The following is a 14,053-nucleotide window of genomic DNA, read 5'->3' as shown; positions in this document are numbered from 1 at the left end:
TTCTTAGTATAGCACTTAAGAAACAAGGTATCCACAATTATGGTGGATGAATATAAATATCTTAGGATAGAATTTATGGAAAACTTAAAGATATAGGAAGTGTAGTTATACTGACAAGGAAAGTTTGAAAGAGTTACTGATAGTGAAAGTAACCAATTACATCCCCTGTAGTTTATTACCTTATAGTTGGGAAACTGCTGCTCTGAAGTTCACAAAGTTGTGTCAGTTTGAAAAGCTTCTCATTTTAGGAGTGTCATGAACAACAAATATGTTTCAGAAGCAGAAACATTTAAATAAATTTATAAACACAGAGTACTCTGTGTTGATGTCTTCAGAATGCAATGTTTTTTCCAATTTAATGACTTTCCATTTGGAATATTAAAATGCTATTGGTTCAGTACACTTCGGACATCTTCTACATAATTTTATATATTTTGCTACACTTTTAAATAAATCATTATTTCTGCTGAGCATTTATGTTCTGAGGTTTTTGAAGTTCTTACACAAGAAGTTGAAACTAAAGAAATGCTTTTGGTTGAAGTATACCTGGGTACCCAAGATTAAGGTAGATGATAAAGTAGAAATGTTAAAGGTATTTTCCAGAGGACAGAGCACTGGGGATTTATTTTAATTTAGAATTCCATGGAAAATGTGTGAACTTTAGCTTGAGAAGCTTGCTAGGATTGGGATTTTAGCATGCTTTCTATCTCTAGTCAAGCAAAACATTTGCTGGGGAAAACTGTCTGAAAACAAAGCTTTGGAAAACTAACTACTGAAAATTTAATATACTCTAAGGTGGATCTTGTACACAACAGTGATGTAGTTCTGTAAACAAAGTGAGGCAAAATACGGCAGGAAGCCAGGCATTTATTGGATACACTTCTAGGGAATATCACTGCTGCTTTTTAATGCAAAGTAATTTAATGCATACTAAGAAATAAAAGTTGTGTTACTTATAAAAGAGTTTACATTAAAGCAGGAAGAACAACAGGGCAATAATTCCATTCCACTCTGAAAGTGTGATTGTTTTGATTAACCACTCAGATTTGCAGCAACAGAGAAAGAAGAGATGCTGGTGGGAGAACAACGTGGAGCCCTCAGAGCACCTCTGGCAATGCTGTAATCTCTGCTGGCCCCATCATTACAAGGAGTGGTAGGAATGAGCAAACTTTTCCTATGGACTGCTGGGATTTCAGAAACCTGGGGAAATGTTTTGCAGTTAAATCTAAATTTTCAGCTACTTCGAAAAAGGGTGGATTCCCCATGAGTTTGGGTGTTTTTTGCCCTACTGTTGGAGTCTTTGGTAGAAATTTTGAGCTAATTTTTTTATTTGACTGATGCTTCCTCCCTACACCAGTAAAATCACTGTGGGATACTGTTATGTATACGAGACCACAATAAAAGCCCACACTCAGTGGGCTGACATCTTTTTTTGTCAGATTTCGCCAAAGATAATGGAATTTAAGGTGCTGTGTGCAGTGTTGAAATTTAATTTGGACAGCTAATGAATATTCACTGTCACTTTCTATTCACTATTTCTTCCAGCTTTACCTGTGGGTTTTTATCTAAGTGTTGCATAAAATTAATGCATGCTATGCTTAGCCTTCAGCTATAGGAAAGAAATAGGACAAATACATTGTAGGTTCTAAGTAGAGTGGGCCAAATTATACTTTTTAAATCCAGGGTGAAATTCCACTATTACCATTTTTATTGTAAAAATATTTTCTTTTTAAAAAGACAACTCTAAATTCATCCTACAGTCTCTGAAAAGAATTTGTGACTGCTGCTGACAAAATAATAAAACCAAAATATTTGAAAAAAGTTTATAAAATTCCATTTACAGATGTTTCTAAGTAGTTGCAGTTAAGCAACTGATTTGGCAGTTTTATATTTAGGAAGATGAAAACAAGACTGAATTATGTCTAGGAAAAACAGTTGAAATACCTGAGAATAAAATCCTTTATGTGCAAATGCTTGTGCCCATGAATATGAAGAGAACAACTGACCCTCCAGAATAGGGAACCATCTAGCAAGAGACCAGTTTTAGCACAAATATTCTCTGTTAGAAGCAATATTTCTACAATGAAAATCAGTAATTTTTTTTCTGCATTATGCATAACCCTGTTTGAGTTGCTGCTATCTGATTAGTCAAGAAAAAAAATGAAAAGAACTAGCTTTAAAGGTGCATACAAGAGTACTTACAGGAAATGAATGACAGGTTTGCTCAGATAGAGAAATGCTGCCTTAGGCTTGACAAAGCTTGTTATAGGAGCAACCCCTATTACATAATACAGCTTATGATTCATATTCTGTAAATGCTGTTTTTACAATTATACTGCAAACCAGCCCCATCAGTCACTTTAAATACTGAATAATTTCAAGCAAAGATCTCTCCAGGTGTGCTTAATGACCACAAGGTCTGGATAAAGGACTTTATAATTTCTTGACAACTATTGAGGGTGGTTTTTTAAATGAAAACATGAATAATGATGGAAAAGTAAAATAATTTTTCAGCTGTGTGCTACTTGAGATGTGTGGCTAAAGCATTTTATATTAGACATAGCTCTACATCTCCAGAGCATCCCACTCCTGCTGACAGAAGAATGCTTTGATGGGAAATACTCTGAAAAAAAAGAGAGAGTCTGATCTGAACTCTGCCATGAATATCCTGAGTGGCATTGAGCAAGTCGGTGTGATTTGCACTTCATTTTTCCTTCTGGAGCAGAAAGAGCAAAGTAGTAATTCCTCCCACTGACCTTTCCCATTGTGAAAGTAAGTGCATTAAAAATGTGAAGTTCAGGAATACTATAGTCAAGGAAAGAAAAGAGAGGAAGGTCATGAGGGAACTTGAACAGAGCTATCTGGTTTTAAATGAGGAGTATGGAGTGTGCAGGGTGCAGTGCTGGCTTACTCTGGTGTGATGGCATTTACACTATTTTCAGGGCCATCTCTGGTCTGGTTTTAGTAGATATGTTTGTAGGGACCCCATCAAACCTGCTCACCATAGCATACACCCCAAAATTAGGTCAGCAGTTGTATGGATGTGCAGCCCCTCACTTCGCTCATTTATGCTGGTGCTGCATCAGTCTCAGGGGTGGCTCTGTGTTTGTTCTTTTCAGAAAAACTTCTTGTTTGTTAATCTAAAGTAAGTCATTACAGGAGACATAAACAGAAGAAAATGTTTTAGTCTCTGTGTAGAGGAACAAAGCAGATACTTACTTGCAAAGGTGAAATTGTGTAGCTTTTGATGGATGTCTCATTTAAACTTAGAAGACAGCTGCTCAAAACAAATGTATACCTCAGCTGTGCTTGGAAGCTGCACAAAAAACCTCCAGAACAAAACAGTGACAAGAAATGTATTTCTGAGAGGGATAATGGTAAGTAAAAACTGGAGACAAAATTAATAGAACGCCATTGAGTCAAGAGAAAAGTGAGCCATGGGGAAAAGACTTTTTTTGTAATTATTTATTGTCACTGATGTATTTTTCCTTGAAAACCTCATGTTATTTTTTTTCCTTTTCAGATCTTCTCGTAATATGATAAACAGACTTGCATATAATACTGTGCTTATGATTATATTTTTATTGAGGCACAGAGTAGAACTGGCCCTGTTTTGAATTAAAGAGTTCCTACATATAGGGTGGAGGTTTTTGGTTTTTTGGTTTTTTTCCACACAATACCAAGTAACTTCATCTGTGTGCTCACAGTAAAAAATAAAGCAATGTTATGCAATTGATTATATTGTCCGTATTCTACCTGTGTTGGTAAAAGCTGCTGGTCAATATTGCAAGTATAGCTGATGTGATTTGAAAATAAAGCTAGGTCTAGGAGTAATGGCTTTTTTGTTGCAAGGAGGAGAGGAGACAGGCAGAGGTATCTGTAAAATATAACATATCCCAATTTTGTTTTATACAGATGAGACGCCGACCAACAATTCACAGCTTGGTAAGTTAATCAGAATTCCAAGAAATGTTCAAGAGGGTTTCAGTGAAACAGAACTGAGGAGATGAACCATTTTGATTAAGCTCTATGTATCGAGTTAAATTTTACTTTGGCTTGTTTTTGTCATTTAAATGAGTCAATACTGACATGCTATAAAGCAAGCAATTGCTGAATCTGGAATGCTCAGTTAAATTTGTGTACCCAGCCCCACTGATGCAGCAACTTCTAATTCCTATGTTGGAACTGAAATGAAAATCTGCTGCTATGACATATGAGACATAAGCAGTAAAATCTGTTCATACCACACAGGAGTAAGCAATAAAATACTTATTATGGTGCAGTCCAGCTCAGTTCATAGCTCCAAGCTGGAAGATCTCTACTTCAGCTCCTCTTTTACTTGCATTTAACCATACAACAAGCCTATGGGGAATCTGGGGTAGAACTTGTGGTCTGCTAGGACAAAGAAGGATATCAGCTCCAGGGGAGATAAGATAACATTGGCCCACTGTGCCATTCCACATCTGACTTGTTCATGATAGGACTGAGTGGCCCAGGCAACCTGTCCTGCTCTCTGAAATCTAATATTATTTGTTACTTTCTTTTCTTAACTCAGGCCATATAAAAAGCAGCTGCTATTCTTTCCTGGCATGGAAACGAAGTTCTCTCTGTAATGAACTTGTTCCATGGTGTGTTCCTACCCACTGGTATCATTAAAATAATAAATATTAATTAGCAAAATCTCAATTTGCTGCACACAGCTTGCTGTGTTAATGGCTGCTCCCTTTCTTTTCCATTCAATGAAAGCAGCCCCCCTCTCCTTCCATCCCAGAGCAAAGCCATTTCTCTGCCTATTGCTGTCCCAATGGAGATCATAGAAGTAGAGCAAGGTAAGATTGCTACTGTAGAGGAGAGAAGAGAAATAAGGTCAGAAGGCAGCATAGTGTTGAGAAGGGCACCCTGATCAGCTGAGCTGACTTTTCAGCTTTGCTGAGGAGGAAGGGAGAGGGAGTGATGGGCAGTAGACTGCTTCTAGGAGGAGCAGCCTGGTTTCCCACATAAGAAGCTGCTTTGGCATTTCACTTCCCTCATCACCTCTAATAATGGCAAACACACACTGGTGCTTCAGGTAGCACCTACCACTCAAATGTTGGGCAAAACACAACACAAATGTTTGTGTTTTGTTTTGTTTTTCCCCTCTTCTGGAAAAGATGGTACAGGATTGGTGTGTTCCAGTGTCCATGAACAACATGTTGAGCTACTCTAAATAGTTCATATATTACCTCTTCTACCTGAGAATTGATAAACAAGCTAAGAAGCCTTTTATGAAGGCTACAGACAAACTTGAGGAACTCAGCTCTTGGTGCCAAATATGTTTGCTTAAGGATTTATATAGACTTTGAATTGAGATGTGGGTAATGATATCAGAGAAGAAATCATTTCATTAAGACCAAAAATCCTTATACCTCTGCCTTGATAGATTTTGGACAAAGACAGCCTTGCCTTAAATAGCACAGGTCAAGGTTGGTCACTAACATATCAGTATCCTATCACACGATGGATATTAAAAGAACTAATAAGCATTTTCCAAGAATATTTAAATACGCTTTATCCAACTATACAGGTGATCATTGTGGAGTATAGTTTTAGTCTCTTCATTTTAACTGTTCTGCATGTGGAGTGTTGTAATGGAAAGAAGGAAGTATTTGGCATTGCTTATAGATTGTAACCAAATCTTACCCGTGCATTTTTGTTCTCCTTGCAGCTCATCCAAACGGACCTCCTTTCCAGATGAACCCGGTCACCAGCGCACTGATTTCTGGTGTTGTTGTCCTAGGAATCACTAGCATTTTCTTTTTTGTATGTTCCCTAACCCTTCTGCACAGAAAGTGGCCCAACAGTTCAGTCCTGAGTGGCATCCGAAACCCAGTTTTCAACTGAAAGTGTTGATTTACTTGCACTTTTTCTGTGGGGTTGCCTTTCTTGTCCATGACATATGATTCAATTAAAGAATAATATTAAGGCAGCGCCCCAGCTGTATCCAGCTTCTCTCCCAGCTCTTCTGTATTTGTAGATTTGCTACATGTTGTGTAGGTAAGCAGCAGTGATATTGGTAAAAATCCTAGAAAAAAATGAGAATCTCGATTATGTTTGTGATCAGACTGTATGACATTATCCCCATGGGTGTGCTGACAATACAGCACTTGTCCACGGCTTTCCAGTAAGGTCTCAAAGCTGAAGGTGAGCACCTTTCCAAGTGTGCAAAACCTGACACATTCAGAAACATTCATAAGTTTATAAATACCCACTAAGATGAGGATCATCTTAGTCATGGTACTTTTCAAAAATTTAAAAAAAATGGTTGTGTCTCAGGAGGAACTTGTATTCATCTGTCTTGGCTAAAAATAACCCCAGAGAGACTTAGAGTAAGTGACTTCTACTTATTAATAATTTGAAAATGTTTTCTCAGATACATATATTCTCTTGAATTGTGGTCATATCATGTGAAGGGCATAGTTGCCAGCTGTCTTTGTGTCAAGTAATTTAGGGCAAACTGCAGCTGGTCCCAGGGAACAATGCTGCAGTTCCTGAGGTAGAAGAAACTTTTTCCTGCAAGATCATCAAGTGAGAATTGGGGACAGTTTTAAATCTAACTAATGTTCAGCAGAAAGTTAATTCCTTACAGCATTGCCACATCTGCAGTCTTCAGTCAAATTCCAACCCTGGTAACTGCTCCAAGAGAAAACTATTCCTTTCCCCCCTGACTCCTTGGAAAGGGAAGCTAATACAAACCAGTAATTCCCAGATTTTGCTCATACAATATTATTTTTGGAGCACAAGTTGTCAGTTGAGTAAAACTCCCATTAATATCCTGATTTGTAATGGCCAGTTTTGCCTCATGAGTTTTGTGTTCTAAGATAAAGCTTTCCTTTTTATGTGGAGAGTTGTACATCAACACCTATTTCTCTAACAAGTTTTCCATATGGATTAGAACTCTTTGCTGCATGGATGAGGGGAATAGGGCAGGTAAAAGGATAACAGGTGAGCAGCAGTACCATCCTGTTGACTCTAGTCACTCTGATAAACAGCAGACTTAGCTGAAGTGTGGGTGACCAGGTGCCCTCAAATAGGAGCACAGAGCAGTGGCATAGCTATGTAGAATAGACAGAAATGCTGGTACAAGAAAGACCATTGTAGGCACAATATATATTAAGCTGGACTGCATAGGCAGTTGGGATTTTGGTCACACATACAGCAGTTAAATGGCATTTTTCATGTACTGTACATATTGGCCCAGAAACACCTCATTGATATTTATCATCATTCTGTGCTAATCATGTCTGTGTTTTCATTGATGTGATGCAGCTGGCTAATGATTTGGGCTTTTTGTCTCTACAGACAAATACAGACTTGTTCTCAGTTTTCTTGGATCCTGCAAATGCTGTATAAAAGGCTGTTGTTTGCAAAGTCCACTGTGCTGTAGTGTGGAATCCCTAACAACCAATACTGTGCCTGTTTTCATCCAGTCTTAATACCTCAGAAACATTTTTTGCACTTCAGGGGTTAGGTCTGATGACATGTAAAACATGATTGTTTAATAAAATTATTTTAAACATTCCAGAATGGATGCTTTGGCTGCACTGTTTTCCTCCCCCTGTCAAATCAGTGACCTCATTCTACAGAGGTGAAAACTGGACATGATTTTTAAAGTTAACTTGCTAAGAGCTTTTGATGTATTGGATAAATCAATATAAGTATAGGTCTACTGGCCTTTAAAGGAGTGTGATATACTCTGGAGATTTATATCCCAGACACTGGGGATAAATAAATTCAGATAATCTATTTTAATTTACTCATAAAGACAATGACAGAAATTCCATTAATATAATTACAACTTTATAACCAGTAGCTTTAGCTGAAAGCTTTCAGTGATGAAGAATAGCCATCATCACCATCCTTAGTAAGGTGTTCCAGCAATTAATTGCCATCTTGAACAGTTTTTGAAAGACTATTTGTGATGTGAATGTGATCAGCTTAATGTGCCAGACACAAGAAACTGTTGTGCCTTCGTCTGCTAGGCTGAGGGGGACCCTTTTTCTAACACATAATTTTATTAAGACCTCAGGGAAAAAAACCCAAAACAGTGAATGCTGTTGCAAAATGTCCCAAACAATCAAGCAAAAAAAATCCCCCTAACAAATGGAACCCAAACCACAACAAAACCAGCAATAAACAAACAACAACAACAAGAAAAAAAACCTGCCCCAAAACACAAGAGAAAAATAAACCCCAAAAAACCTAACCAAAGCTGATAATATTGTACTTGTCCTATTTAAATTTCTATATATATCTGGAAATATAATTTGTTGTTTTATACAAAGAAAAGTAATTTAAATTAATTAATAAAGACTTGTTGACCAGTCTTTTTAAGGCTTGAATAACCTATTACAAAAATTGAGTTTGTAGTCAATAATCTAATGAGCAAAATATTTTTCTTACATTAGTTAAAATTGCTGGAGTGGCTTGTTTTTGTGAAGAACCAGATTAGATTATGTTCTTTGTGTAACTTTCCCTCATGTAAAAAATTATTAGGTACCAAAGGGTAATCCCATGCCTATTAATTTGGTGAACAGAATTTCCACAGTCATCCATAGGAGTGATTATTGAGCTTGGATTTGAGTTTGTCTTCATCATTCATTCAGTGAGATAATTACTTCTTTCCCCTTGGTAAGAAGAGTCATGGGTGGAAAATGATTTCTAAACCCAGGTGTATTCATTTGCAGATCTGTCATGGGAATGCTTTATGAATGGTTTGTAGGGGAGGTGAAAACTTGAGCCAAACTGCCCAAATATTTTGAGCAGAGCTGACTGTATTTTTAAAAACATCCCAATCCCAGCTTGTTTGAAAGAAGTATACAGGTATTTAGGAAGACAGAAAGGCCATAAGTTGTGACCTCATATTTCAAGAAGCAATGAAAAACATTTCTGGTTTTCATGTACCAAACAGAAGTTGGTACATGAAGGTTACACCCTACATCTTGAAGGGCAGGATGATAGGTGAAACAGAAGGGGGAATGGATTGAACAAATAAATTACCTGCAGTGCGCAGGGACTTCTGGCACTTTAGATACCAAGTTTTAAATGGAGCAGTGAATTAAGAAGACATTTTGTCCTCTGGATGAAGGAGCTCTGCCCAGATACATAATGGGGGTCTCACAGGTGTTAAGTGAAACTGAATTACTAAAAAGAATGGTGGCTTTGTTAATAGAATCACTTCTATTAGGGGTGCCCATTACTTGTGTTTTAATGCTCCTTTTGCACTGAGGCTAAGTTTCTACAGGTAAGCTCAGTGTGCTGAAATGGTGTCAAGTATGTGACCCAGACAGGGGAAGACATGAAAGAAATTGAGTGAGACTTTAAGTTTAGGTTTAAATCCAGTAGAATTATATAAATCTATATAAGAGGTGAAAACTCTTCCTAGGTTCTCTCATTTAGAAGAAATCAGTGGCATATCCGGATGGTGCTATGCACACCAGTGCTTGAGGTAAGTGCAGCTGATATTTGAGAAAGTTCTTGGCCAGGGAATGTGGAAGTGAATCTCATTTCCCACTTCATCTGATAGGCAGTATTTCTCACTCTTGGTATCTTATAGACTCCACAGATATGCTAGAAGCAGCAGCCTTACCCTGTTAAGCCACTCATGTCTTCATCTGGAAGTCACCCAGGCAGGAACACCAAGATACACTAAGAAACATTCCAAGTGTGGCTTAAGTGGTCCTTCTTCAGGTTACTGCCAGGTTTTATTTCAGTGCCACTTTGCCCTTTCCCATGCCTTTCAGGAAGGAAGAGGTAGGATGGTGGTGGAAGAGAAAGCAGAGAGTATCTCTACACAGCCATCAGTGGCTGGACTGGCTGCTTTATACATTGGCAATTTCAGGATTGTATCACAGTTCTTTTCCATAGCGTCTCAGTTGAAAAATTTTTGTAGCTTTTCTGTTATTTAGTAGCTGATTAGCTCTTTCCCACTACTTGAAAGAATGTTTGTACAATTAAAAAGCAAATCCTTGAGATAATGAAATGGAAAATGTAAGACAGAAAAGTTGCTTGTTTAGTGACTCCTTTTGAAGAATGTAAACACATTACTGTTGGTAAACTGGAGAAAGTCTCTGGCCAGCTGGATTTCAAATGCTGATATTACATTTATAACCTCTGCTTTTGGACTTCATGGTATAGTGAGAAAAGTACTTGGTGCTAAAACAGGATCCACACCAGTGCTTTTAACCAATAAATACCATTTAGCAATAGCTCTAATTTTGCAAATTCTCTTGCAATCCCCTGCTTAAAGGAGAAATCTTCAGTTCTTTGGACTGAAATGATGGTTGTTGTTATAGTAATACAGCATTATATATAGTAATACAGGCATCGTGCTTTCTCTGTACAAGCTGAACTAGCTTGCTTGTCTTTAGACTCTGTGTCTATAAGGTGCATTTATGAAAATAAATTAGGAAAAGTCTTGCTTCAGCATGTTTTCAAGAGTCTGAATCAGAAGAGATCCTGTGTTCATGCCATCAGTGCACTGTATTTCCCATCAGGATGAAGGATGTCCATTAACAGGCACTGTTCAGGGTGGGTGAGGCAGTATCTGCTCCTGTGACTCTGTTCTCCTTAGTGCTTAAATCCCCTGTCTCTTGCTTCAAGCTGAGGTCTGCTGCTATTTAGTCAGTGTTATTATTCTAAGCAGATGGTAGAAACTGCCTGCTCAACAGCTGTTTGGAGAGACAGGCAGATCTCTCTCTTTCTCCTTCTCTCTCCTTCTCTCTCCTTCTCTCTCCTTCTCTCTCCTTCTCTCTCCTTCTCTCTCCTTCTCTCTCCTTCTCTCTCCTTCTCTCTCCTTCTCTCTCCTTCTCTCTCCTTCTCTCTCCTTCTCTCTCCTTCTCTCTCCTTCTCTCTCCTTCTCTCTCCTTCTCTCTCCTTCTCTCTCCTTCTCTCTCCTTCTCTCTCCTTCTCTCTCCTTCTCTCTCCTTCTCTCTCCTTCTCTCTCCTTCTCTCTCTTTCCTCACGAAAGCATAATCCTCAGGAAATCTGCTTTGATACAGAGCCTACAATAAATGGACAGAGCAAAAACTTAAGCTCTCACATTCTTCCCTTTTGTCCTCCTTGTACAGATCTCTTCTGCATCAGGAATGGGCTTTTTGCTTTGGTGCTTAAATATTTTTATCCCAGTCAGCCGGGAAAATATTTTAACAGTGCCGAGTACCGCCCTGGTACACTGCTGCAATGGGAACATCTTTCTCTAGGAGCTTTTATTAAATTGATTGCACTTAATGAAGGTGCTTCTGGTCTGTCAGGCCAAATGTGTGGGTGTGGCTTGTGCCATGGCTCTTAAATTAATGTTGAACTCAAAACTGCTTTGAGTGCAGTCCTGTATCAGTCACTACTTTAATTTTAATCCTTTAGAGAAGGAATTGCCATGAGTTGATGATGATGCTTTGTCATTCCTTAGCATTTTTTTCAGTGAGTTCTTTAAGTGTATTTAATCCTCTCCTGGCTGAACAAACTTCATTCCCTCAGACACTCCCCACAGGGCAAGTGTTCCAGCCTCTGACAATCTCAGCCCTCCACCAGACTTGCTCCAGTTTATTGGTATCTTCTTTTTACTGAGGGGAGGGGGGGACAGACACCAAAAAAGGAAACAGTATCTAGATGTGGTGCAAAAAATAATGAGTAGTGGGTAGTAATGTCCCTCAATCTACTGGTCATACCTCTGTTCACACAGCCCAGGGCACTGCTGGCCTGTGCAGCCTTCTGTCCACAAAAATCCTCAAGTCCTTTTCAGCAGAGGTGCTCCCCAGCCAGCCGGTCCCCAGTCTGTATCATTGCAGGGCTTATTCCCACCCAGATGCATGACTTGGCAATTGTGCCTGTAAAATTTCATGAGGTTCCTGTCAGCCCATTCCTCCAGCTTGCCCCAGTTCCTCTGGATGGCAGTCCTGCTCTTGAGTGTATCAACTCATTTTCGATCATCTGCATACTTGACAAGAGTTGCACTCTTCCTCCGGGTCATTTCTAAAGGCATTAAATAAACAGGACAGGTCTTAAGTAGAGTCCTGCAATGCTCTGTTTATTGCTGAGATCCAGGTAGGCAATGACCCATTAGACACTACTCTCTGAACTCCATAGTCCAACAAAGTTTTTACCACTTAACTATTCACCCATCCAGACCATAATGTTGTGGGGTAGGAGAATGCTGTGGAGACGTGGAAACCTTGTTGAAGCTGAGGTGAATGAAGCATGCTGGGCACTTAATCATAGATCCAGTCATTTTATCAGGTTGGTCAAGCACCATTTTACCTTTGGTAAGCCAATGCTCGCTTTTTGCAATCACCACCACCTCCTCTGTGTGCCCAGAAATGTGTTCCAAGAACATTCATGGCATGATTGCTCCAAATGCTGAAGAGCACTTGGGATTCAACCCAGGAGGCTGAGTGTTTCCACCTGCAATTAGCTAGGAAGCTCATGGTTGAAGAGGGCTTTCCATTCACCAACCATCACACTGTCTGCAGTCACTACCATTCCTCCATTTGCTTCACTAAAGAGATTGTTGATGACACTTCAAGGTTCATGTGCAAGAGACATTCAAAGCCCACCTGGATGTGTTCCTGTGTGACATGCTATAGGTGACCCTGCTCTGGAAGGGGGGGTTGGACTCGATGATCTTTTGAGGTCCCTTCCAATCCCTAACTTTTTATGAGTCGATGATTCTGCTGATTCCCTGTATGAGAGGGACAATAATGATGCTGCAGAGTGAAGGCTGTTGTATTTGTTTATTTTTAATCAGGAAATTGCATCAGAAATTCAATCCTGACAGAAGGACAGTGTTACAAGGTGAAGTACTAAGAAGCTGTGCTCAAGCATGGTGTGTTTTCTTGAAAAGGCTCTTAATTTCCATGGACCCTCACTTTGTAAGGCAGAAGATGAACAGTGAATTAGGGTGGTTTCAAGCAATGCATGAAAAGGAGTTCACTGCCTAGTGGAACCCTCCTCCTTTACCAAAGAAGTTACAGTTTCCAGTGAACGAGTCAGAGAAGTGATTTAAGAGATGATAGTTGCATGACTTTGCCCATTGATTCTGGTCTGTCAACTTGGTGCTTCTGACTCAGTCTCTTGCTGGACATTGATGGGTTGAATTGAGAGAGTGAACTGAGGTCATGTTCTGTACCTTAATTATTATCTTTCTCCCCGAATCCTGTTTACTCAAGCCAAAAGCTTAATCCTTGGCATCATTCCTGATGCAGCTTTTCACCATTGTGCATGGCTGATGTTATTCCCATGCCAGCTTCTTTAGGATTCCTTGGCACTGTAAGCTTTCTGGGTGGATAACCATAATTCCTGCTGCTCTTTGGGTGGGTGGCTGGATGACTCCTTTTCATTTATTCCTGACTTAAACATATCTTGACTGCAATTATTCTCCTTCAGTCCATCCACCCTGGCTTAACCCTAAACTGTGACCAGGTGGCAGCTGTGCCAGTGCTACCCCAGCTGTGTTTCTGGTTCCGAGTGCCAGTGCCCTCCCTCCTGGCATGGGGGTGATTAAGCAAAACTTCTCTTAGGTGGCTGTTTCTTTCCCAGTTTGTGCTTAGCTGGGATAGGGCACATGGGACCTCTGGTTACAATGATGGAACTATACACTGACTAGCAGTCTAGAAAATAAGTTCTTGGTTTGGTAAATATCAAATATGTTCTCCCAGGCAAGCCTGAAGCAAATAAATCCTCATGCTCAATATATTGAGCACGCTCTGCTGCTGTTATCATGCTGGGGAGAAGAAATATTAGCATTAAGAGGAAACTAAAAATTAAGTAACAGCAAAACCTTAATGCTAATACTTTCATATTTACCTCATAATTAAAGTAGACTGGAATCTATGTGCTTCAGCAGCTTTTCTGTTCTGTTCTCTTTTGGGCTGGAGTTGTGCAAAAATGTCACTGATAAACTGATTTACGTAGATGTGAATCTAGCATGAGGGCCCATTACAATTAGTAAGATAAAGCAGGATACTTGTTTTCCCAGAGGGCATCCCTCTTATGTACTTCCTCAGCTGTTTGTTCATATGAT

At 39.3% G+C, this 14,053-nt stretch overlaps 1 protein-coding gene across 1 annotated transcript in view; it reads left to right on the top strand.

Moving 5' to 3' along the window:
* ZPLD1 (zona pellucida like domain containing 1) overlaps nucleotides 1-7,567 on the top strand; it is a 31,235-nt gene extending 23,668 nt beyond the window's left edge. The window contains exons 9-11 of the mRNA XM_071758073.1: nucleotides 1,045-1,153; nucleotides 3,916-3,945; nucleotides 5,705-7,567. Of these exons, the coding sequence (XP_071614174.1) occupies nucleotides 1,045-1,153; nucleotides 3,916-3,945; nucleotides 5,705-5,880 (315 nt within the window). The 3' untranslated portion in view covers nucleotides 5,881-7,567. The remainder of the gene's footprint in view (nucleotides 1-1,044; nucleotides 1,154-3,915; nucleotides 3,946-5,704) is intronic.
* The last annotated feature ends 6,486 nt before the right edge of the window (nucleotides 7,568-14,053 follow it).

The sequence above is a fragment of the Heliangelus exortis genome, chromosome 1 (genome assembly GCF_036169615.1).
Source record: "Heliangelus exortis chromosome 1, bHelExo1.hap1, whole genome shotgun sequence".
Lineage (NCBI taxonomy): Eukaryota > Metazoa > Chordata > Aves > Apodiformes > Trochilidae > Heliangelus > Heliangelus exortis.
This window is presented reverse-complemented; position numbering and strand designations above follow the sequence as displayed.